General features: G+C 40.7%; 1 protein-coding gene across 1 annotated transcript; it reads left to right on the plus strand.

Moving 5' to 3' along the window:
- The first annotated feature begins 1,743 nt into the window (after window positions 1-1,743).
- serinc1 (serine incorporator 1) lies at window positions 1,744-23,833 on the plus strand. The gene is made up of 10 exons (XM_055635728.1): window positions 1,744-1,899; window positions 4,864-5,025; window positions 7,822-8,015; window positions 10,595-10,674; window positions 14,476-14,613; window positions 14,778-14,947; window positions 15,963-16,053; window positions 17,818-17,959; window positions 22,046-22,276; window positions 22,921-23,833. Exons 1-10 carry the CDS (start codon window positions 1,861-1,863, stop codon window positions 23,054-23,056), a joined length of 1,383 nt encoding a protein of 460 aa, XP_055491703.1. The 5' UTR covers window positions 1,744-1,860; the 3' UTR covers window positions 23,057-23,833.
- Window positions 23,834-25,328: the final 1,495 nt, after the last annotated feature.

The following is a 25,328-nucleotide window of genomic DNA, read 5'->3' on the forward strand; positions in this document are numbered from 1 at the left end:
ATTTTGAATAGATGCTGTCTGTTTTTTTCAGCTAAGGGAAACAGGCCTTTCCTATTTACTCTGACAATGCCTTAGAGCAGCACTGTTTTTTTCACAACAGCAGCGGAAAACAAAAGATGGAGATTTACTACAGAGATTATTTTTCTGCCAGTCTCATCGGAGTGACTCAGCAACATTAAAGGTACCATTAGGAACATGACAACTATCATTTATATCCACTGGAGATCTGTTATTGACAGAGCTCTTGGAAAAGAATGGGTTTCAAAATAACTCTTAATAAATTATCTAAGCTCTTAAGATTAATGCTGTAGACATTATAAAATTTAAAGCATTTTGGTCAAAGCAAGCTAATTTCAATATGATTTCACAATGCATCCCTTTTTGTAAACATGAAGTGTTTCAATCCATAAATATAGATGCGATTTATCCAAAATAACTACACCTGAAAATTGACCACAATGTGGAATACTCACATCAGAATTACTATAACCAATGTTGCAATTTCCTAATCTCTTCTCAATTTAAATGGTCAACCTGGTATTAATTATACTATCTATGATTTGATATGATATACTTTTAGTACATGTTTCTATTTACATATATAACCACTGCAAGTCAGGCTTCATCACATTTATTATTTTGATTAGAGTTGTAGAGTTAAACAGCATGGAAACAGACCCTTTGGCCCGTTGTCCATTTGAGCTGGTCCTCTTCCATTGTTAGAGTGAGACAGCTATGCAAACTGCAGAAAAGGCAGCCTGTGCCTCATCTAGACTCCCAACTACTTCACCCCTCTAACTCCGCGCCCCCTCTCCTCCCCCCCTCCTCCTTTTCCCCCCTCCCATCCCGTTGCATTTTTCCATCGGGCTTCACAATCCATAACTCTCCAAACTTGTTGCATGCCTGCTGTTCTTATCTCTGGCCTTCCAACCATCTGCCTGTCAACCCCCCACACCACTCCCCCCCCACCTCTGCATTGTCACACTTTGTCCTGCCTCTTCCCTTTTCCAGCTTTTTTTGCCCCTCTACATTCAGTTTCAAGAGGGTGTGAAAAAGAGAGAGGAGAACCCCATCTGGATTTACCCATCACATTTCTACCCATCCCCATCTATATTCCTTTTTGGTCCGAATGGTCTAATTCTACTCCTATAACATGTGAAATATATTCCTTTTTCTGGGCTCACAATTTTGGACCCTCCATAGTATCTCACACCTTTTGTCTTTTCATCTCTGGCCTTTGTTGCACCATTTGCTTATCAAAGGGTGTGAGATCAGGATAGAAGAGTTGGAAATTATGAGATAGACCATGTCAGTGTGGAGAAGATATGAAACAATTTTATAAAGCTCAGTTTTGAGTTGCAAAGGAAGTGAGAGAAGAGCAAATTTAGGACGGGATTTACCAGGGTAGTATTGATCTACCACCATTGCTACCAAACGACATAATATTGCGAAGAAAGGAATGCTGTTATTTGTAAAAGATGCAGAGAGTTGGAAATAATCAGCAATAAATGGTCACTAGTATTGGTTCTGAGCAATAGACATACGACCAGGAAATATAGAAATATGAGGAAAAGGTGTCACTGAAAGCAGCAGCATTGTGGAACAATAACACGAGGGAAATTCACTCTGCTGCCACATGCACCCATGACAAGGGGTTTAAACATGTAACATTGCATCTTCCTGATTGTGAAGTGTGAAATGATGTGAGTGTATTTGCAGTGATACTAGTGGCGAGGTCCGGAAGCATGTGCGGCGCTGCAGGTTGGGGATTGGCAGGAGTCCGGGAGCGGAAGCGGAGCGCAAGTAAACAAGCTGTCAATCCCGAGCCATTGCATCGTAGGAACCGGCGGAGCAGCAGGGATGGGCGCTGCTCTCGGGGCTTGCTCTTTGGCAAGTTGGGTATGTATGCAGCTCCAGTGCTGTGGCCCAAATAATGTTTTGCGATTAACCTGTGAATAAAGCGGCTGGAGGCGAATTGGAGCCGCGAACAAAGGCAGACGACTGAGCCGCTGATGGATTCTGGCTTCTGGCTGCCCGGGATTTCTGTTGTTGCTTGTGCATTTTGTGTGTGTCGGGTGTGTGTTTGAATGCCGAGTGTTATTGTTGGGCTGCCCCCGCTGTCCTTGTCTCCTCTGGGCCATTTACCTGGAGTGTTGGTGCCAATGGGTCGTGATGCTGAAGAGATGAGTCATGAGGAACGGGGCCTTCCAAGGACTAACGGTGTCTAGCATTGGGCAACGACGTCTGCATCCTTTCCAGAACCAATTTCGACACACGACCAGCTGCTAGATCGCAAAGTGCCCGAGTGCCAGTTATTTGAACCGATGCATTCTGTGCTGACATTAATACTAATATTACAGAAGAGGGTGTCAGATGGTTGTGAGACAAGTCTTCATTTAAAAAAACGGGGAGGGATGGTGGTGGTGATTTCTTTTTTTTTAAATTAATTTTTATATCAAAAGGATTTGCATTGTATTAGTCGTTTTGCCTGCAGAAATAATTCGTTCCTGGTTACGAGTGTGGGTGGACGTTGGGATGGCTGCTATGAATACTTGATGATATGTATATTTTCCCCCTTAAGTTGTAAATTCACCAGTTGTGTATTTTTAAAGATTAAATGATTGTGTGTTTACAGTCATGTATATTAATTGACATGATTATCATCAGACGTTGCATTCTCTATTATGCCTTTCATCTTGCTCTTTGTAGGCACAGGCTGCAAGGATGGGAGGGTTCCCATCTTGTGGCAGAATTCGGGCGTGATATTTCCAGCTGATACGCATGTTAGCTGTTTGTGGTTTACTCTTTAATTTTCTTATCACTCACTGTCCAACACGTTAAAAATGAGCACCAATGCACTGATTTTTTTACCTGTGCATATTGTAGCATTCAAGAAAGTGTTTTATTGCCATATGTCCCAGATAGAACAATGAAATTCTCTTGCAGCAGCACAACAGAATATGTAAATATACATTCCTTGGTATATTCCAGTATTACTTTAACATATTCATCTATTGTGATAATTGATTAAAGAAATTTGAACTTCAAATTCAAATCATAATTAAATAAATACATTACCAAACTGCCCTTTTATGTCCACTAATGCAGGCTGACCTGCGGTGTAATTCGTAAGGTCATAAGGTCATAAGTAATAGGAACAGAATTAGGCCATTCGGCCAATCAAGTCTACTCAGTCATTCAATCACGACTGATCTATCTATCTCTGAACCCCATTTGCCTGCCTTCTCTCCATAACCCCTGGCACTTGTACTAATCAAGAATCTATCTCTGCTTTAAAAATATCCATTGATGCCCTCCACAGTCTTCCATGGCAAAGAATTTCACAGATTCACCACCCTCTGACTAAATAAATTTCCCCTCATCTCCTTCCTAAAAGAATGTCCTTTAATTCTGAGGCTATGACCTCTAGTCCTAGCGTCTTTCACTAGTGGAAACATCCTCTCCACATCCACTCTATCCAAGCCTTTCATTATTCGGTACGTTTCAATGAGGTCCTCCCTAATTCTTCGAAACTCCAGCAAGTACAGGCCCTTTGCTGTCAAATGCTCATCATAAATTGATCCACTCATTCCTGGGATCATTCTTGTAAACCTCCTCTGGACCCACTCTAGGGCCAGCACATCCTTCCTCATTTATGATGCACAAAATTGCTCGCAATACTCCAAATGCGGCTTGACCAGCGCCTTGTAGAGCCTCAGCAATGCATCCCTGTTTTTTGTATTCTAGCCCTCTTGAAATAAATGCTAGCATTGCATTTGCCTTCTTTACTACCGATTCGACTTGCAGATTAACCTTTGTTAATTCCGTTGTTTATTTTCGTTTCCATATACTATTCATTCACAATAGTATGACCTCTGTTTGTTGTATTGGAATGTGTAATTCTGAATTAATCCATGTTACATTTCATCTATCCTTTTAAAAGAGTAATTAAAAATAAATAAAATATTACTGATGCCCTCTGGAAGTCAACTGATTACTTAACAACTTGTTATTGAAGGTTATGGTGCAAGAAGGTTTGCCTCCTAGAACCTAAGAATAATGTGACTGCCAGGAAGCTCTGAGTAAATCCATACTGATGTGTGAAGGTTGCTGTCCAAAGACACTGCCTGCCTGGTTCATTGAATTTCATGTGCCACAAACTTGCTAAGTCAGTTTTCAGTCCAGTTAACAATTGTACTTAATTTCACTGACTATTCTCATTTTCAAGATTTCTACAGAGAACAGATGCAGCAAAGCTAACACATGACTAACAGTGTTCTCGCTGAACCCAGCCTGCATTGGATGAGTTGGGACTTTTTCCATCCTGCCTATCTCCCAAAAAAATTGATGCAACACAAAATTACTGCCATGTTGTGTTCTTGAACTTTGTGCACTCGGGTCCTTTTTAAATTCTAAATGCTGCAGAAAATATTAAAATATTAAACACTAAACAAATTTAAATTATGGAGATCGGTCCTTCCGCCCCCCCCCCATCCCCCCATATTTAATGAAATGAAGCAACAGGGATATATCCTTTATGTAAAGAAAGGAAGGACCAACGATTGGGCTAAAGTTCCAATGTTAAATATAGCACCAGTAATTATGCTGCATGGCACTTGTGGTTTTATCATAAAATTCCCCCCAAAAAACATAAAATAGCACAATGTTCTTTCTGAAAGTTGACACAGATGAAGTGGGCTGGAAATTTTTATACTTAGCATTAAACCACAAATGTAGTCAGTTTGGACTTTGGGCCAGAGTTTTGAAAGACTAGTTAGAAAGTAAGCTCTAAAGGTGACTATCTGTTTTCTCCATATGACTACTTGGAGTCACATTCATTATCTCATTTATTTCTCTTTGCAGATACCGTGTTTATGTGGCAGTGCACCATGCCTTCTTTGTGGATGCTGCCCAAGTGGGAAGAATTCAACAGTGACTCGATTGATTTTTGCATTCTTTCTGCTGCTAGGAGTGGGAGTGGCTTGTATTATGTTAATGCCAGGAATGGAAGAGCAGCTCAAGAAGGTTGAGTATATGTTGGCAATCTAGATTTGCTGTACGTGCAAAGCACACCAAAGTACATGTTGGATGTTGGAGAAACTGCTACAGTGGTAAAAATGTGGAGATGGTTATCACGGGGAGTATAGAGCCAAATGGTTTGTTGGTTTGTCAGAGAATGCTGGATATGTGTGGAAGGGAAAAACGATTAAAAGACAATTTTGAGTGTAGGACGGGAGGAGGCCAATCGTGCATAATATTCCTAAAAAATATATTAATCAAGCAGCTAGGTTCCGTCCTGTTTGTTCTACGTATTTGTAAGCGTTTCATTTTCTCTGTACCGAGAATGGAACAAGAAATCTTTAGGTAGACACAAAATGCTGGACTAACTCAGCGGGTGAGGCAGCATCTCTGGAGAGAAGGAATGGGCGACGTTTCAGGTTGAGACCCTTCTTCAGACTAATGTCGGGAGGGGGTGGGACAAAAATAGAATGTAATCGGAGATGGTAAGACTAGACTGGGAAGGGGATGGAGACAAGAAAGCAAGTGCTATCTGAAGTTGGAGAAGTTAATGTTCATACCACTGGGGTGTAAACTACCCAAGCAAAATATTAGGTGCTGTTCCTCCAATTTGTGCTGGGCCTCACTCTGACAATGGAGGAGGCCCAGGACAGAAAGGTCAGATTGGGAATGGGAGGGGGAGTTGAAGTGCTGAGCCACAGGGAGGTCAGGTAGGTTAAGACGGGCTGAGCGGAGGTGTTCAGTGAAATGATCACCGAGTCAGCGCTTGGTCTTGCCGATGTAGAGAAGTTGACACGTGGAACAGCGGTGGAGGAGGTGCAAGTGAACCTCTGCCTCGCCTAGAAAGACTGTTTGGGTCCCTGGATGGAGTCGAGGGGGGAGGTAAAGGAGGTTGCATCTCCTGCGGTTGCAGGGGAAAATACCTGGGGAGGGGGTGGCTTGGGTAGGAAGGGACGAGTTGACCTGAAAATCTTTATTTGCGTCCTTCCATAAAGATGCGGGTGAACTGATTGACTTTCATTGATATTTGTATCATTAAAATAATACTCAAAATAGTATTAGAATTCTGCACTGCTTTATTGTTCCAGATGTACAAGCATTATATCACCATGTTTATTATGAAACTATGGCATCATTTTACTTCTAGTTCATGATGAACAGAATCTAAGAGCTGAAGAGTAGAAATCTGTAGGGAAATAGCCCAATTGAATATGAATCATATTTAAAGTAAATTGAACAGTTTGTCATTTGAGCACTGTCGGAGAAAAACACTATCTTCTTATAACCTCTGCATGTTATAGTGTGATACAGTGTGGAAACAGGCCCTTTGGCCCAACTCGCCCACACCGGTCAACAATGTCCCAGCTACGCTAGTCCCACTTGCCTGCGCTTGGTCCATAACCCTCCAAACTGTCCTATCAATGTACCTGTCCAGCTGTTTCTTAAATGATGTTATTGTCCCAGCCTCAACTACCTCCTCTGGAAGCTTGTTCCATACAAAGGTTACCCCTCGGATTCTTATTAAATCTTTTCCCCTTCACCTTGAACCTATGTCATCTGGGCCTACTCTGGGTAAAAGACTGTACATCTACCCAATCTATTCCTCTGATAATTTTGTATACCTCTATAACATCTCCCCATATCCTCCTATGCTCCATGGAATAGAGACCCAGCCTACTTAACCTCTCCCTATAGCTCACACCCTCTAGTCCAGGCAAAATCCTTGTGAATTTTTTCTGATCCCTTTCAAGCTTGACAAGTAACACGGTGCCTAGAACTGAACACAATATTCTAAATGCGGTCTCACCAACGTCTTATACAACTGCAACATGACCTCCCAACTTCTATACTCAATACTCTGACTGATGAAGGCCAAAGTGCCAAAAGCCTTTTTGACCACCTTATCTACTAGCACTCGGCCTTCAAGGAACCATACACTTGTACAACTAGATCCCTCTGCTCTACAACACTACCCAGAGGCCTACCATTTACTGTGTAGGTCCTGCCTTTGTTCGACATCCAAAATGCAACACCTCTGTATTATATTCCATCAACCTTTCCTCTGCCCACCTGGCCAATCGATCCAGATCCTGCTGCAATTGTTCACAACCTTCTTCATTATCTGCAAAACCACTAACTTTTGTATCATCAGCAAATTTTCTAATCTTGCCCTGTATATTCTAATCCAAATCATTGATGTAGATGGCAAACAGTAACGGGCCCAGCACCGAACCCTGTGGCACATCACTAGTCACAGACCTCAATTCTGAGAAGCAACCTTCCACCAGGACCTTCTGCTTCCATCCATGGAGCCAATTTGATATCCATTCAGCTATCTCTCCTTGGATCCCATGAGATCTAACCTTCCAGAGCAGCGTACCATGCGACACCTTGTTGAACACCTTACTGAAGTATATGTACACAACATCTACTGCTCTGCCATCATCAACCTTTTTAGTCACGTCTTAAAAAAAAATCAATCAGATTTGTGAGACACGACCTCCCACGTTCAAAACCATCCTGACTGTCTCTAATCGGCCCTTGCCCATCCAAATGCCTGTATATCCTATCCCTCAGAATACTCTCCAGTAACTTACCAACTACAGATGTTAAGCTCACCGGCCTATAGTTCCCAGCATTTTCCCTGCAGCCCTCTTGAAAAGAAGAAAATGCTGTTCTTGCAAAGTGTTGAAAATAAATTACTTCCTCACAGAAGAAATTTATTTTTAATTCTGCTTTGCATGTTTTTATGTCAGAATGATGAGTTATATTAAGTTTTCTACTTCTCTTTTCCCTATGCAGATTCCTGGGTTTTGTGATGGTGGAATGGGTACAACCATTCCTGGTGTCCATGGACAGATGAACTGTGATGTGCTGGTTGGATACAAGGCTGTGTACAGAGTTTGCTTTGGCATGGCAATGTTCTTCCTTCTATTTTCCTTGCTGATGATTAAAGTCAAGAGCAGCCAGGATCCAAGGGCTACAGTACACAATGGGTAATATATATCATTCTAATTCATAAAAGTGGAAGGGGTGGGATATGCAGCTGCAAGTTACTAGTAATTTGATTTCATGTGATGGTTAGGTAATCAGCTATTTGTGGTGCTAGCATATTTGATATGATACATGGGTTTGGTTAGTTTGCAGGCAACACAAAAGTAGATGGTGCAGACAATGAGGAAGGCTGTCAAATGACAGGCCAAGAAATAGCTGATGCGTTTAATCCAAGCAATTGTAAGGTATTGCACTTTGGGAGGTCGAATATAGGTTGAAGGGGAAGTATGCAGTTAGTGACAAGTTGTACAGAGGAATTTTGGTCTCCAAGTTCATCGCTTCCTGAAAATAGCAGCGCCAGTAAATGATTAAAAAAAGTGTATGATATGCTTGACATCATACAAGAGTCGGGAAATCATGTTCAGTTTTATAAAACTTTGGTTTGTCTGCATTTTGAGTATTGTGTGCAGTTCTGGTCACCCCATTACACAAAGAATGTGGAAGCTTTGAGGAGTGCATAAGAGGTTTACCAGAATGTTTCTGGGTTAAAGTCGTAAGGTCACAAGGAATATGAGTAGAATTGGGCCATTTGGCTCATCAAGTCTACTCTGCCATTGAATGATGGCTGATCTATCTCTCTCTCCTAACCCCATTCCCCTCCCTTCTCCCCATAACCTCTGACACCTGTACTAGTCAATAATTTATTTATCTCTGCCTTAAAAATATCCACTGACTTGGCCTCCACAGCCCTCTCTGGCAAAGAATTCCACAGATTCACCACCCTCTGACTAAATACTTTTCTCCTCATCTCCTTCCCATAAGAACGTCCTTTAATTCTGAGGCTATGACCTTAAGTCCTAGACACTCCCACTAGTGGAAACATCCTCTCCACATCCACTCTATCCAACTTTCAAAATGAGGTCCCCCCTCATTCTTCTAAACTCCAGCGTGTACAGGCCCAGTGCTGACAAACGCTCATCATAGATTAAAGGTAGACAAAAATGCTGGAGAAACCCAGCGGGTGAGGCAGCATCTATGGAGTGAAGGAATAGGTGACGTTTTGGGTCGAGACCTTTCTACCTTTGATTTTTCCAGCATCTGCAGTTCTTTCTGAAACATTACAGGTTAATCCACTAATTCCTGGGATCATTCTTGTAAACATCCTCTGGACCTTCTCCAGAGCCAGCACATCCTTCCTCAGATATGGTGTCCAAAATTGCTCACAATATTCCAAATGCGGCCTTACCAGCGCCTTATAGAGCCTCAACATTACAGCCCTGTTTTTGTATACAAGCCCTCTTGAAATAAATCCTAACATTGAGTTTACTTTCTTTACTACTGATTCGACTTGCAGATTAACTTTTTGTGAATCCTGCACCAGCGCTCCCAGGTCCCTTTGCATCTCTGATTTCTGGATTTAGAAAATAGTCTCTACTGCCAAAGAATATTCCTACTGCCAAAATGCATGACTCCACACTTTGCTACACTACATTCCATCTACCAGTTCGCTGCCCACTCTCCCAACCTGGCCCAAGTCTTTCCGCAGCCCCTGCTTTCTCTACACTACCTGCCCCTCCATCTCTTTTGTATCATCTGCAAACTGTGCCACAAAGCCTTCAACCCCCTTGTCCAAATTATTAATATACAATGATATACAAAGTGTATTAGCTATAAGCAGAAGCTGGTCAACTTTTGATTGTTTTCACTGAATCCTAAGGCGTTGAGGGAGACCTGATAGAAGTGTATAACATAAAGAGTAGCATGATGAAGGTGAGATGGTCAGAACCTTCATTTCTAGGGTGGAAATGTCACAAGACTGGTGCATGGCTTTAAGGTGAAAGGGGAAAAGTTTAAAGATATGCGGGGCATGTTATTTTTACATAGAGCGGTGGGTGTTGCCAAGGATGGTGTGGAGGCAGATATAATGAGCATTTAGATAGGCACTTGGATATTCAGCATATAGAATGATTAGAATCACGTCCAGGCAATGGAAATTAGCTTGGCATCACGTTCGGCATAGACATTGTGGGCTGAAAGACCTGTTCCTCTGCTATATTTGATTTCATATTCTATTTTTATTTTATTCACCATAAATCACCCTACCCTTCTCCTTTGGACACAAAAAGGCAGCAGCAGCAAGATCTACTGATGAATTATATACTTATGGGCTTCATTGGTATTACCTGTAAGCTACTTCATCAAGGGAAGTACAGCATCACTCACATGATAATTGGGATTGAAACAATGAATTCTAATTAAGAATATTTTCTAATTAAGTTACCTTGAGGATGGAGACTATTGGATTAACTTCAAATGTGCTCACACCTTCAGTTCTTCAGGATTTTTCTTTACTTTTGTTATCCTTATTCTAGCCTCTCAATCCTTTATCTTTTGCTCTAACTCCAAACCTATATAACTTTGATGTCCATTTGTTTTCACCTTTGTGTAATAATTTGTTCAGGCACATCTTTATGCTATTGTCCAATATCTGCTTTGACAATGAAAAGGATGTTTAAAACTGCAAACCTGTTTGGAACTGCAAATTTCAATGATAATCTTGCTTTATTTTATTCTTCTTTAGATTTTGGTTCTTTAAATTTGCTACAGTGGTCGCAATCACCGTGGGTGCTTTCTTTATCCCAGAAGGACCTTTTACAACAGGTTTGTCTAATGAATGTACTAATATTCTTAACAATTTATTGTAATTCGGTAATGTTTCATGTAAACATGGACGAATTCTTGATTCAATTATAATACATCCTTGGTGGAGCAAGATTAGATGTAGCTAATTTTGGGTTTAGCAATTTACACAAAATATTGATAGCAGGTAACTTATTGCATATTTGCATGAAGAAAATCTCTGTTCAAGGTCAAATCCCAGCAGTGAAAACATTTTTAGTTAATTTGCAGACCTGGCATCAACTAATGTAAAAATAACTGCTAAAGGAACTCGGCAGGTCAGGCACTATCTGTGGAGGGAAATGGACAGGGGTTGAGGCAAGAGCTGGTACATAATGGGTGGATCCAGGTGAGAAGGAATGGATTGGTGAGGGAGAGAGGGGTAATAATAGTAGCAGAGACTAGGATGATTGGTAGAACTAGGAGGTGCTGCAGATGATGGAATCTGTTGCGAAAGGAAAGTAGGGTGGGCAGATGGGAACAGTGGGGGGGGAGGGGAGGAGGGTGTCCTGTCAGGAGGAGTGTGGGTGATGGGCAAATAAGGGATGGGGGTTTATGGAAAGGAAAGGTATGAATGGTAGGATCTGGGTGAATAGTGGGACCGATGTTCAGGCTGGTTACTGTAAATGAGAGAATTCAATGTTCATGTGGGTTGACTACAGAGGCAGAGCGTGAGGTAGTCCTCTAGTTTGCATTCAGCGTCTTCCTGGCAGTGGAGGAGGCAGAGGACAGACAGGCCAGTGTGGGAATGAGTAGGGGAATTGAAATGGTGAGTGACTTGGGGCTCCAGGTGGTCATGCAGGACCATGGATGGGTGCTTAGTAAAGTGCTTGCCTAGTCTGTGCTTGATGGCACTGATGTAGAGGAGGCCACATCAAGAGCATTTAAAACAATAAGCAAGAATAGAGGAGGTGCATATGCCTTATTTGGAAGGGCTGTTTGTGTCCCTCGATGGTGGTGAAGGTGGAGTTTTAGAGACAGGTGTCTGACCTACCATTGTAGTGGGAGATAATAGCTTAAGAGGAAGAGGATAAGTGGGGAGGGATGGACAAACCAGGGGGAATAATCCCGGAAAGCAGAAAGGGGATGGGAGGGGAAGGTGTGACAGGAGGTTGGATCACGTAGCTGGTGGCAGTGTCATGGAAAGATATGCTCCATCTGAAGACTTAGGAGGTGAGGACCAAGGGGACTCTCTTTATTCTATCTGTGGTGGGATTGGAGGGGGGGGGGGGGGGGGGGGGCAGGTGACAGTAGATCTGCAGGAAATGGATGCTGCTGAGGGCACCAACACAGTGGTAGTGTTGGGGTAGAGCCATGGATCCTTAAGAAATAACTATTACTGTATTTCACTGATCTGCGACACTGTATAGAAATACATAATGATATTAAACAGAACTTAACCAGTCCAGGCTGGCATATATGCTTCATGCAAACCTTCTTCCATCCATCCTTCTCAAAAGCAGTCTCTGTATCTCTCTTTCTCTTTTCCCTCCTGATTGTCAGCCTCTTCATTGCAGCTTTTATACTGTGCTCATTGCAGTAACAGGTTCCACGTTTACTCCAATTTTGTGGAATTGAGCTGTTTCTGAATTACCTACCTTGCATTGACAGTGCATCATGATCCTCTCTTCCCTATGTGGAAATACTCTATAAACTATTTTGTTGTTTGAAATACCTCTATTAGGTCACCCCCTATACTCCTCAACTTCAGAGACCCGATCTATATATCCATTGCGTATGCTCTCTCATTTCTGTTGTTTTTTTCTTATAAATCTTCTCTACATCCAGAATTATGTTACACTCTTCAGTGTGGTCTTAGCAGGGTTCAATCCAAATTTGTAAGACGATAAAATGTTGGAGCAAAATTAGGCCAATCACCACATTGAGTCTACGCCATTATTTAATCATGGCTGATCTATTTTTCCCTCTCAACCCTAATCTCCTGCCTTTTATTCGTAACATTTGATGCCCTTCCTAATCACAAATTTATCAATCTCTGTCTGGAAAATACCCAATGTTTTGGCCTTCCCAGCCCCCCTGTGGAAAATAATTCCAGTTTCACCACCCTCTGGCTATAAAAATTAATCATCATTCAATCCTTTTATGTTCTTCGATGCGATGGATGACAGGGGAACTTATTGAAACATAGGATTACTAAGGGTTTGGACACGCTAGAGGCAGGAAACATGTTCCCGATGTTGGGGGAGTCCAGAACCAGGGGCCACAGTTTAAGAATAAGGGGTAAGCCATTTAGAATAGTCAAGCGTCAAGAGTCAATTTAATTGTCATTTGGACCCCTGGAGGTCCAAACGAAATGCCGTTTCTGCAGCCATACATTACACACAAATAGACCCCAGACACAACATAATTACATTTAACATAAACATCCATCACATAGCTGTGATGGAAGGCCAAATAAACTTATCTCTCCACTGCACTCTCCCCCCCCCCCCCCGATGTCAGAGTCAAAGTCAAAGCCCCCGGCTGGCGATGGCGATTGTCCCGCGGCCATTAAAGCCACGCCGGGTGGTGCGAGGTCGCACACCGGGTCTTGGTGTTGGAGCCCCCGGTGTGCGCTCGCAGAGTCCACGGCCATTCCAGCCGCGCGGGGCAGTGATGTTAGGCCCCGCTCCAGGAGCTCTTCGACCCCGCAACTCGGGCGGGAGAAGTCGCCGTTGCAGGAGCCCTGAAAAGCGGTCTCTCTCCAGGGAGCCGCGGGCTCCCGGCGCCGTCGTCCACAGACCTGCCGTTGGAGCCTCCGACTCTCCGGTAGCAGCAGCAGCAGCAGCAGCAGCAGCATCAGCAGCAGCAGTGCTCCTTCACCGCTCCACCCGATCCGGACCCAGCCAGCTCCGCGACGGCAACGGTGAGTCGGCACCTGAGTCCCCGGCTTCATCCTGTTGGAGGCCGCTCCTCGTTGCGGCCTCAACGACACCTGAGACCCGACGAGAAAAGGTCGGGTCTCCAGTGCAGGGAGCGATTTTAAAAAGTCCCCCCCCCCCCCCCCCCACCCCACCCCCCCCCCCCCACACACACACCCCGACATAAAATAACAAAAACTACATAAAAACACAGACAAAAATAATAAAAACGCGGACAGGCTGCAGAGGCCGCTGCTGGCCAGAGCCGCGCCGCCTACCGGAAGCGGCTCTGATGAGGAAACACTTGATAGAGGATAGAGATGAGGAAACACTTTTTCCACACAGATAGGGCTCTTGAAGATAGCAGAGTCAGGGGATATGGGGAGAAGGCAGGAACGAGGTACTGATTGTGGATGATCAACCATGATCACAATGAATGGCGGTGCTGGCTCGAAGGGCCAAATGGCCTACTCCTGCACCTATTGTCTATTCTGAGGCTCCGCCCCCTGGTTCTGAATTCTCCCATTACTGGAAGCATCCTTTTACCCCACGGCATCTAGGCCTTTCCTTATCTGGTAGGTTTCAATGAGATCTCCCATTCGTTCATCTAAACTCTAGCGATTCCAGGCCCAAAGCTATCCAGCAATATAATTAACTGCTTTGTATTAATTAATTAAAAAAAAAAAATTCTATAATCATTAGTTTTCATTTCTGTTCTAACATTTAAGAGCAACTGCAAAAACAAGTTCAATTTTTACTTAACTAAATAACTTTAAAAACGGTTTATCACGGTAACTTTTTTTTCACTTAGTAAATGGAATCTTTCCACAATGTTGCAAATGTACAAATTTAAATTTTGTATATAACAGGTGCAAGACAAATTAAACTGCCATGTTTTGAGCTTTATTTTATTTTATTACAGTCTGGTTCTATGTCGGAATGGCTGGTGCATTCTGTTTCATTTTAATCCAGTTGGTTCTACTAATTGATTTTGCCCACTCCTGGAATGAATCGTGGGTTGAAAAAATGGAAGAGGGCAATTCTAGGTGCTGGTATGCAGGTAGGTAAAGCAAACGGAGTAATAACTCATGAGAGTGGCAATAATATGAATCTTTGGAGGGGTGGGCATATGAAATTAGGGATGGATGAAATTTGTAATATTTTGCTGAAATTTGTTGAAATGAGTGTTTGTGGCACCAGCAATTTGCATACTCTCTTTTACAGCACTGCTATCCGCAACTGGTATGAACTACATTTTGTCCTTCATTGCCATAGTTCTCTTCTACTGCTACTACACACATCCTGAGGGCTGCACTGAGAACAAAGTCTTCATCAGTTTAAATATGTTGTTATGCGTGGCATCGTCTGTTATGTCTATCCTTCCAAAGATACAGGTACATTCCAGAAACTTGAGAACAGTTGACCTGAAGTTTGGATTTCAGGGTTTATATCAACAAAAAAAATCATCTTCCCTTTATGTTCATGAGCTTAAGTAAATAATTATAGAAGCATAGTAACAGAACGTCTCATTTAACCCTTTGGATCTTTTCCTGGAATTATTTGATCATGAATGATGTGCAGCTTAACTGTATTTGTAACCCTAATGCACTAATGACACTTATCCCCTACATTGAGTCTTGAAAATGTCAATTGATTCAGAATCCATTATTTTAAGGAGGTGGGGTGGGAGGAAAGGGAGATATTGATTCCTTCTGTATTTTTCAATGTTTCATTTCTTGACACTAATTTAAAAAGATTGAATTTTATTGTGGCTTTCTCTACTTGAGGAAATATTTACCTAATCTACTCCTTCAAACCCATTATTTTGAAGACACCTCATCCTTTGCAACAGAAAAGAACAGAGTTTATTTTGTGTCCTAAAACGAGCCTTGCAGATACTGAGCAATTGACAATACAAATTTAGCACAATTTCCCATATTTTTATTTAACTTTTTTTAATGATGCTGGCATATTTAGTCTATTTTATTTTTTTCTGCCCAATTGTAGTTTTGCTTGAGCAATTGATTTTGGGTTTTTAATTTTCAGCATAAAACATTTGAGCTGTGAATACTTTAATATTGTTTAAAAAAAAAACATATTTTAAATTTAATAATGCAAACTTGAGGATCATTTTGCAATTTTGATGATCTTTTGTGCAAAATCTGAGCAAATAGTAAGTCATAGAATGTCCACACCCTTTAACCTCCTCAAAAATAAATGCATTGTGTATATTCTTCAGTAGCATGATCATGTATGACAAAGCTCCGAAGACAAAATGGTGAACCTACTGATAAATTAAGCTAGCATGGGATAAGACTGCAAGCTTATACTGTCTGTATCTGGGTATGTATATAAAGTTACTTTATGGGGGAAACAAATCTGCAATTTATACTGAGGATCTATTTTCAGGAGTCCCAGCCTCGGTCTGGTTTGCTGCAATCCTCTATTATCACCTTGTACGTCATGTATCTAACATGGTCTGCAATGACCAATGAACCAGGTACTTTGTTCACTTTCCTAAATGTCATAAATGAGTAGGTTCGTGAAGTAAAAAAATGCTGCACATATTCAGGTCTTGCATTGTCAATTGAAAATTATGTTGATGAGTTGCCTTAAAAGATTTGGTTTATATTCTAATGCCAAAATTCTCCATTTAGAAAAAAACAAATATTATTGAAAGTAAACAAAAATGCTGAAGAAACTCAGTGGGTGAGGTAGCATCTATGGAACGAAGGAAATAGGCAACGTTTCGGGTCGAAACCAAACATGCTTTACCAAGTTTTTTTTTAATTTTACTTAACAGATCAATGGGAGAAGGTCTTTTTTGTCTTCGAAAAGTAGTATTTCCATGAAATTTACTACTGGTATTTGCCTATACGTGAAATGTTTAGTTTAGTTTAGAGATACAACGTGGAAACAGGCCCTTCGGCCCAACGAGTCTGCACCGAGCAATGATCACCCGTACACTAGTTCTATCTTACACACTAGGTACAATTTACAGAAGCCAATTAACCTACAAACCTGCACGTCTTTGGGATGTGGCACGAAACCGGAGCACCCGGAGGAAACACGTGGTCGCGGGGAGAACAGGCAAGCTCCACAAAGACCACTCAAGGTCAGGATCGAGCCGCGGTCTCTGGCCCTATGAGGCATCAACTCTACCGCTGCACCACTGTGCCACAACCGGTGGTAGGGTCAATGGCCCTATAGTTTTATATTTTGTCAACTGTTTTGAAGTTGCTGAAGACGGGAATCCCAAGGGTAGCATAGTGCCACTGTTGGCACTGCTGCTTCACAGCCACAGTATCCTGGGTGATCTGTGTGAAGTTTGCACATTCTCCATGACTCTCGGTGGGTATTCTCCAGGTGCTCAGGTTTTCTACCACATCTCAAGGATATATTGGATTATAGGTTAATTGGTTACTCTAAATAGTCCATAACGGTTGGCAGGAGAACTAGTGGGAGTTTGTAGGCATGTCTGAGAGAACAGGTTCTTGGAAAGATAATTTGATGGAATGGGATTGATGAGATTTGTTCTGAGAGCCAACATAGATTTAACAGGCTATATGGTCTCCTAAATGTTTGTGGGACCAATAGTAATGAATTGATTTTGTTTGGGTCTAAATAGACTGTTTAATTGAGTACATTGAATGTTAAAGAAGGAACTGCAGATGCTGGAAAATCGAAGGTAGACAAAAGTGTTGGAGAAACTCAGCGGGTGCGGCAACATCTATGGAGCGAAGGAAATAGGCAACGTTTCGGGCCGAACCCCTTCTTCAGACTGATGTAGGTGTTTCGGCCCAAAACGTTGCCTATTTCCTTCGCTCCATAGATGCTGCCGCACTCGCTGAGTTTCTCCAGCACTTTTGTCTATGCTGAATGTTAATCTGTTTCAGTTTATTATACAATACACATTTTTAGTAATTTTAATTTTACTTTTTAAAATTCTGAAAATTGAATGGCTGCGTGAGAGCAAATAAAACACACATTGGCCAATTAGATTTTAAGAACCAGTGTGGTTAATATATTTGCTACATTCCTTCTTTCATGTACAATCTTTTTGAAAGGTTAATTTTGATCTAACGGGAAACTAGCATTTGAAGCAGGTTTTGTCATTTTATATGATTCGAACTTCAAAATACTTTGAGCATGTTATCAGCTTGAATAGCCAGATTTGATAAGGAGTTGCAGTATGTGGAGCAACTTGAAACACACTGTTAATCACGTTGAGGAGTTTTCTTTTCATGCTTATTTTTCTTTTCAGATCGAAAATGCAATCCAAGTTTGCTGAGCATGATTGGGTACAACAGCACCGGAACTCATGTCCCTGGTCAGGTCATCCAATGGTGGGATGCACAAGGAATTGTTGGACTGATCCTATTTTTGCTGTGTGTTCTTTATTCAAGGTCAGTATCTCTCTTTTGTTAATAGATGTGCATTTAGTCTCAAATGAAGACTTTTTTAAATGCATGCTTGGAGAGTGACTACAACAAAATTGTTAGTTAAAACCATAGTGTGTGGCTTGTACATTTTACTTGCACATCATAAAGGATTGGGTAAATGGCCGTTAATAATGATGGTGGTTTGTTATTGATTCTATGTTGCTCATGTGTTTCCCTTTGCATTACATCTTAAGGTAACATTTTGCTTTGGTGGGCTTCTAATTCCTATCTGGTGTTTAATTATTTTAACCATGTCTAAATATTTTGTGATTTAATCAGAAAATGACCTGATCCTGATCTGCTTGTATGTCTTTTTGTTTAATCTCTGATAAAAATGACATAGTGTAAGTAAGTTGTAATGTGTAGTCTTGTTTAGCAGATGATTGGAGAGTGATGCGATTATGGATTCTGCAACTTTATGCCAGTACAGTTCTTTTTCAACATTGAATCTAATCTGCAATGCTTCCTCCGTTATGGATGAAAGTTAAACTAATTTGCAAAACACCTATTCTTTGGTTGGAAGTTCCAAAAGATTTTCAAATTCCCAGTTTATTTGTAATACAATGCATCTCACGGAGACAATTTCCACCTACTGTGCCCTCCATAATGTTTGGCCAAAGACCCATCATTTATTTAATTGCCTCTGTACTCCATAATTTGAGATTTGTAATAGAAATAAATCACTTGTGGTTAAAGTGCACATTGTCAGATTTTATTAAAGGGTATTTTTATACATTTTCGTTTCACCATGTAGAAATTACAGCTGTATTTATACATAGTTCTTCTTCCCCCCCTTATTAAAATCTAACAATGTGTACTTTAACCACATGTGATTTTTTTTTTCTCTATTACAAATCTCAAATTGTGGAGTACAGAGGCAAATAAATAAATGATGGGTCTTTGTCCCAAACATTAGGGAGAGTACTGTAGTGAAATTGCACCAAGGGACCCCATGCATTTCAGTCTCTTAAAGGAACCCATACACATACACAAAAGAATGTAAAAAAGCCATTTAAAAAAGCAGTTCATACTATATTTACTTCAAAGAAGTCTCTTTGTAATCTAATGTCCCTTTTTCTGACAAAACCCTTTTTTTTTTTTCTCACCAAAAACATGGTTTAAAAAAATTTACAAGTAAGATTTTACAAGCCACTATGTTTTATTAGCTCAGGCATTGCTCTGGGAGGACGGAGGTCTCAATTGTGGTTATAAAGTCTTTAAATTGTGATAGCCTTCTTGTTGAAACGAGAAAATTAAGTTGGAAATAAAACCTGTTACTGCATTTCTTTCCTTCTACCATAAATCTGCACAATGATAGGCAGCAGGGTAGGATGGTCCAATTCCCTGTCAGTCAGGATCCTGGACGCTGTGATTGGACATGATCCAAATCGTGATTGGTCAGATTTCCCGTCACTCAACGTCTGGCCACACCCACTGAAGTGGCGACCAATCAAACACCCCTTTTTCAAAGTCTGGCCACACCCAATAAGGTCTCAAATTCCACAAACAAAGACCCACATTCTCATTCGAGGCTTAACAATGCAAGGTTGCCTGCTGTTCTGTTGCTCTGTGCCAAAAGCTATTCAAATCTGGAAGGCAGATTTGTTTTAACTCTCAATGTTGAATTTAATACTGTTTCTCTTCTTCTTCTGCCTCAGTCCTTACTCCCTTCCTCTTCTTTGCTATCTTAATCAGGAAATGCTTAATTCTGTCCGAATTTCCCTGCCAATTTCCCTTATTTTGCTTTGTCAGGAAAAGGGATCCCTCAACCTTTTCTCATTTTCTAACCATGTGGTCAGCATGTAACTTAATATTCCAAATTTCTTATTAGAAACATAGAAAATAGGTGCAGGAGTAGGCCATTCGGCCCTTCGAGCCTGCACCACCATTCAATATGATCATGGCTGACATATTATACTTATAATACTTCATATTATACTTAGAATTCAAATAACACATATGTTGAAAGGGGGTTCCTCCTTCAATGTTATCCAGAGTATACCCCATAGATAGAGAAAAAAGAGAGCGAGAGAGAAAGCCGACTTCTCAATTCTTTAAATTAAAACGATGCCCCAAGTATTTCAAATCTTTAACTCTTTAAAATAGGTCCCAAGTGTCTCAACGAAGCAGACCCGCTAACCGGGACCCCTGTTTCTCAACTTGGCAGACTTCTTAACCCTTAAAACTTGCATGCAGAATCTTTAGTCTTGACTTTTTTTATACATGTAATCTTCTACCCATATTTGATTAACTCTACTGCATCCTGTCAATTTATAATTTATCATACTAATTCTCTCGAATTCTATTCTTAGAGATCACATCTTCCAAACTTTGATCCTCTGCTCCAACTGTATATTTTAGTCCGTTCTACTTCCTCAGAATATGCAAGAACACTAGTACATGTGTGGCTGTCTTTAAGAGTAATTCCAGAACTTTATTTTTATGAAGGTGATACTTATAAATTCTTGGCACTAAATACATAACCTAACAGGAACATTGAGCTCTATTTCTGAATTAAAAAAAAAAATTTTCGCCTGTGAGCATCATTGCTCTAGGTGTCAGCTGCTCTACATCGGTGAGACCAAGCTTAGGCTTGACGACTGCTTTGCCCAACACCTTCACTCAGTTCTCAATAACGAACCTGATTTCCCAGTGGCTCAGCAGTTCAACTCCCCCTCCCATTCCGAATCCAACCTTTCTATCCTGGGCCTCCTCCAGGGCCAGAGTGAGTCCCACCGTAAATTGGAGGAGCAGCACCTCATATTTGGCTTGGGTAGTTTACACCCCAGCGGTATGAACATTGACCTCTAATTTCAGGTAGTCCTTGCTTTCTCCCTCTTTCCCCTTCCCAGCTCTCCCACAGCCCACTGTCTCCGCCTCTTCCTTTCTTCTTCCCGCCTCCACCACCCCCACATCAGTCTGAAGAAGGGTCTCGACCCGAAACGTCACCTCTTCCTTCGCTCCATAGATGTTGCCTCACCCGCTGAGTTTTTATCTACCTTCGATTTTTCCAGCATCTGCAGTTCCTTCTTAAACATTGCCAAGGCCAATGTTTATTTTCCCTTGTTTTAATCTAGCAGCTAATGCTGAGCAGCTCCTCTGAAATATGGTGAAGGTCTTCCATAATGTTGTTGGATAGGGAGTGCTGGCTTTGGACCTTATGAGTACTGAAGGGAGACCTACACCTGGCAGGGGGTGGGTTGGTAGGTACACTCAAAGTTGTTCTGATATATGCCACTTTATAGACGGCACATGGCACTGATGTGGAAGAAATGATTAGTTATGATGCTGAATGGGGTTCCAATTGAAAGGGTTGAGTTTTCCTGGATGGTGTTGAGCGTTGAAATTACGTTCATCCAGTGATGTGGAGGATGTGCCACCATAGTTATTTTGGCCATAAAATGATAAAAAAATACTTTGAATGATAGGATCTCAGGCCATTTCCTGCCAAATTCTCATTGCCCATATATATCAGTGAAATTCCTCACTTCCAACTTGTGGGTTATTGGTGAAACAGGTGTAGCTGGTTAAGGCTGAAAATTCTGTCCTGAAGATATGCTGAAGCACCATCTTAGGACAAGAATTATTCATCTTGAACTGGAACACTTTTCTATGTGCAAATGATCACCCCAACCATTGGGCTATTGTTCCCATTTCTTTAGACAAGAAATACTGACCTTAAAATCAAGGCAGTATTTGATTGAGTATTGCCCCAGATTATGAGAACACCAAATTTCTGAAGCAGAATTCTACCTATACAAATGATGCACTACACATTCAGTCTGTACTATAGAGAAACAAAGATCTAATTTCTATAAGAATAGTAAAATTAATATCTACTTTTCTATCAAAGGTCATTAACTTTGAATAAGAGGTAAACACAATAACCATCAATGATTTTTGTTTACTTAGCTAACACTTCCCAATTCTGAGCAAGTTTAGTTCTGACAAGCAGAAAATAATAGTTGTGATAGTGTACTGAACAATTTGTTGTGAAGTAAATGCTTGTTTACAGTAAGTGGTAACATATCAAGTCTTTTACATTTTCAGTATTCGAACATCAACAAACAGCCAGGTTAATAAACTCACTCTAACAAGTGACGAATCTACACTTATAGAAGAAGGAATTACTCGAAGTGACAGCTCACTGGACGATAACAATGATGCACATCGTGCAGAAGATAATGAAAAAGATGGCGTCACCTACAGCTACTCCTTCTTTCATTTTATGCTGTTTTTAGCTTCCCTTTACATTATGATGACATTAACCAACTGGTATAGGTACATAAATATTTAAAATCAAAACATTTAATTTGCTGTTGATAATCTTACAAAGTATTACATTTCAATCTGCTACTGCGTCTTCTGTGGGGGGAAATAAAATGAGTAGTTTGTTTACGTACTGACAATTAGTCAAAAGATAAAACTTCAATATTTAAGGTGTCTTTATGCATCAGAATTAATTGTATATTTTGGCTTCACTGACACATGATGAATTTGTACTTGGATATTTTTAAGTTTAATAGCAAAGTTAAAGCAAAAATTCCGTGATTTGAAGAAGGAGCTAAATATTCACTTTAAAGGTGTATAATAGATTTTGGTTCCTAGCTCACAAAATTTGGTACTGCAGTTGGAAATCCACTTTAATCCCAGCATGAGCTATGAACATAATACAGTGATTTTCTGCACAGTATCCTATTGCAGGAGGCAGTGATCTTGTAAAGAGCAGTTAGAAAATTACTGTGTGAAAAGTGACCTGACTAAAATAGTCAAGGAATAGTGCATCAGTTATGAAACACAGTAAGGACAAAAAGAAAATACCAATCAGGGTATATAGCTGAATATGAAGAATACCCATGTCTGTTAATTTGATCATATTTTGCATAATCAGCGCATGAATGATAATTGTTATTTCTTCCTTTCAGCCCTGATTCATCTTATGAAATGACCAGTAGGTGGCCATCAGTTTGGGTGAAGATTTCTTCCTGCTGGATTTGCATCATACTCTATGGGTGGACACTGGTCGCACCACTTGTTTTGACAACTCGTGAATTTGATTGAAGAGCCAACATTTAAAAAAGCATGTGGTTTGCTGTTGCAATACCTAGCTTGACTTGTGACTAAATTAAAAAGCAGTATTTGAAGATCAGTGTGTAATTATACACATGGGTGTTATGACAATGGTAAATTTTCACTTATTGCATGGCTAACACCTCAGCTTTATAATGTTTAACAGATTAAATGGATAAACATGCTAATAATTAGGATGAATGCAAACATCAAATGTGTTACATTAATAGAGATGGTAAATGTCAGTGATCGCCGATTAAAGTATTGTGCATATTCAATAAGACAAAGTAGCTTTTACTTGCTTTTGTGTCTTTAAATATGTAACTGATTTGTATAAATTTTGTTTGGTGACAAGCGTAAAGCTAGTCATATGTATGTTTTAGATTAGTTTTCAAAATTTGATTTGGAATTTGCACTTATTGTTTTCAAGAATTTAAGGATGCATATGATCAAATGTTAACTTGAGAGGTGAATCAGTTTTGCTAACATTGTGTCTGGCCTTGCTTTAGCAGATTTAGTTTGGCCATTGAAAACTAGAAGTGATTGTGAAAATAGTTATGGATGTTATTGTAAACATTAAATTTAGATATGAGTGACTCCTGTCTATGAGCATGGTGTTGATATACAGTGCCCTCCATAATGTTTGGGACAAAGATCCATCATTTATTTATTTGCCTCTGTACTCCACAATTTGAGATTTGTAATAGAAAAAATCACATATAGTTAAAGTGCACATTGTCAGAATTTAATAAAGGCCATTTTTATCCATTTCGGTTTTGCCATGTAGAAATTACAGCAGTTCTCCCCCATTTCAGGGCACCATGTTTGGGACACAGCAATGTCAATGTAAATGAAAGTAGTCATGTTTAGTATTTTGTTGCATGCCGTGGTTATCCCTCGAGGTCCAGGATGATGGTCTATGTTCTGTTGTTTTTATAGACTTGGGTGGCTTACGAGTCCAATCCTGGCTTTGAAAGTTCTTCGGCATTCAGGACAGGAAATTCCAGATGGTAGATCGGGCTTAGGTTGTTACTGCCTCTCTTTACGTTTTCTTCTCTTTCCTTCTAATTCTGCGCATCAGTTGGCTTCGAAGGTCGCTGTTCCTTCTTGGATGATGGTTCGCCAGAATTTCCTGTCCTTGGCATTGGTTTCCCAATTGTCGATGTCGATTTCTTCATGCTGGCTTTCAAGGTCTCTTTGAATCTCTTCTTTTGTTCGCCTCTTTTACAAATGAGGCGGTTTGATGTAGAAGATCTTCAAAGTGCTCCCTCCATCTAGAATTGATGTAGCAGAGTGGATCCTAAATAGGGCTGCTCAGACATGAATACCGCTACCAAACAACTTTCCTGTTTCTGTCGAAAGTTGAGCGATTGAATCAAGTATTCACTGCTTCCATGCCGGTTCGTGCTAGGAGCTTCCAGCCATCACGTGGCCTGCTCCCCCGACCAAGTCTTGAGAAGTTTTATGCTGCTCACGGAACGAAGACACCTGTGTGTGTGATTGTTTAACATGTATTTGATGTTTCTCTCCAAGAATCAATCAATCACAAATCAACTAATTCCAAGGGAGCCAAGACGAATGGGGCTGATAGACCTGTTACAGCCTTCATTCGCCTTCACAGCTGTTGAGTTCAAGATAACTGTCCGCCATTGAGGTCTTGTAGGTCTTGTAGGTTGGATCGTTTAGACTGGACCCTCATCCTTGAACTTATTGCCACGGCATTGCTTTCGGAATGATGGGGGCACGCAAACCTCTTCACCATGACAAGGTAAACTATCTGAAGAGGATGTTGTTGCATATCCATTGCATGCAATGTCTGCTTGAAGTCTGCGATTCATAGACATCACCAGTTGCTGGGTGGCTTCTCTGGTGATGCTCTGCCAGGCCTGTATTGCAGCCATATTTAGCTTCTCTTCAACATATAAAAGGTGTGCTCAATTTAGCAATGTTACAAAATTTTGAGATTTTAAAAATCAAGTGCAATTTATCCCATCAGATAAAGCATAAAAATAAGTTTAATTTGACACTTAATTCACTTTCATATCTTCAGTATTAAAAAAGTTATGGCCATTTTCATACTTGGAAATTAGCACCTTGTTCCTATTGCTTTTCCATTAACTCAAAAGCTGTGATCAAGGACAGGCAAAAGCCCATAACTTTCTTAAAAGTTAAGAGAACTGAAAGAAAATTTCAGTTATTGTAGATTGAAGCATTCTGAAACAATCTTACTTGGATGACCTGAAATTAAAGCATATAATTAGTT

Source organism: Leucoraja erinacea, chromosome 5 (assembly GCF_028641065.1).
Source record: "Leucoraja erinacea ecotype New England chromosome 5, Leri_hhj_1, whole genome shotgun sequence".
NCBI classification, from domain to species: domain Eukaryota; kingdom Metazoa; phylum Chordata; class Chondrichthyes; order Rajiformes; family Rajidae; genus Leucoraja; species Leucoraja erinaceus.

Coding starts and splice junctions, on each gene's coding strand:
- serinc1 (XM_055635728.1), top strand. CDS start 1,861: ATGGGCGCTGCTCTCGGGGCTTGCTCTTTGGCAAGTTGG. Junction 10,675..14,475: donor AGAAGGACCTTTTACAACAG/GTTTGTCTAATG, acceptor ATTTTATTACAG/TCTGGTTCTATGTCGGAATG. Junction 14,614..14,777: donor TTCTAGGTGCTGGTATGCAG/GTAGGTAAAGCA, acceptor TCTCTTTTACAG/CACTGCTATCCGCAACTGGT.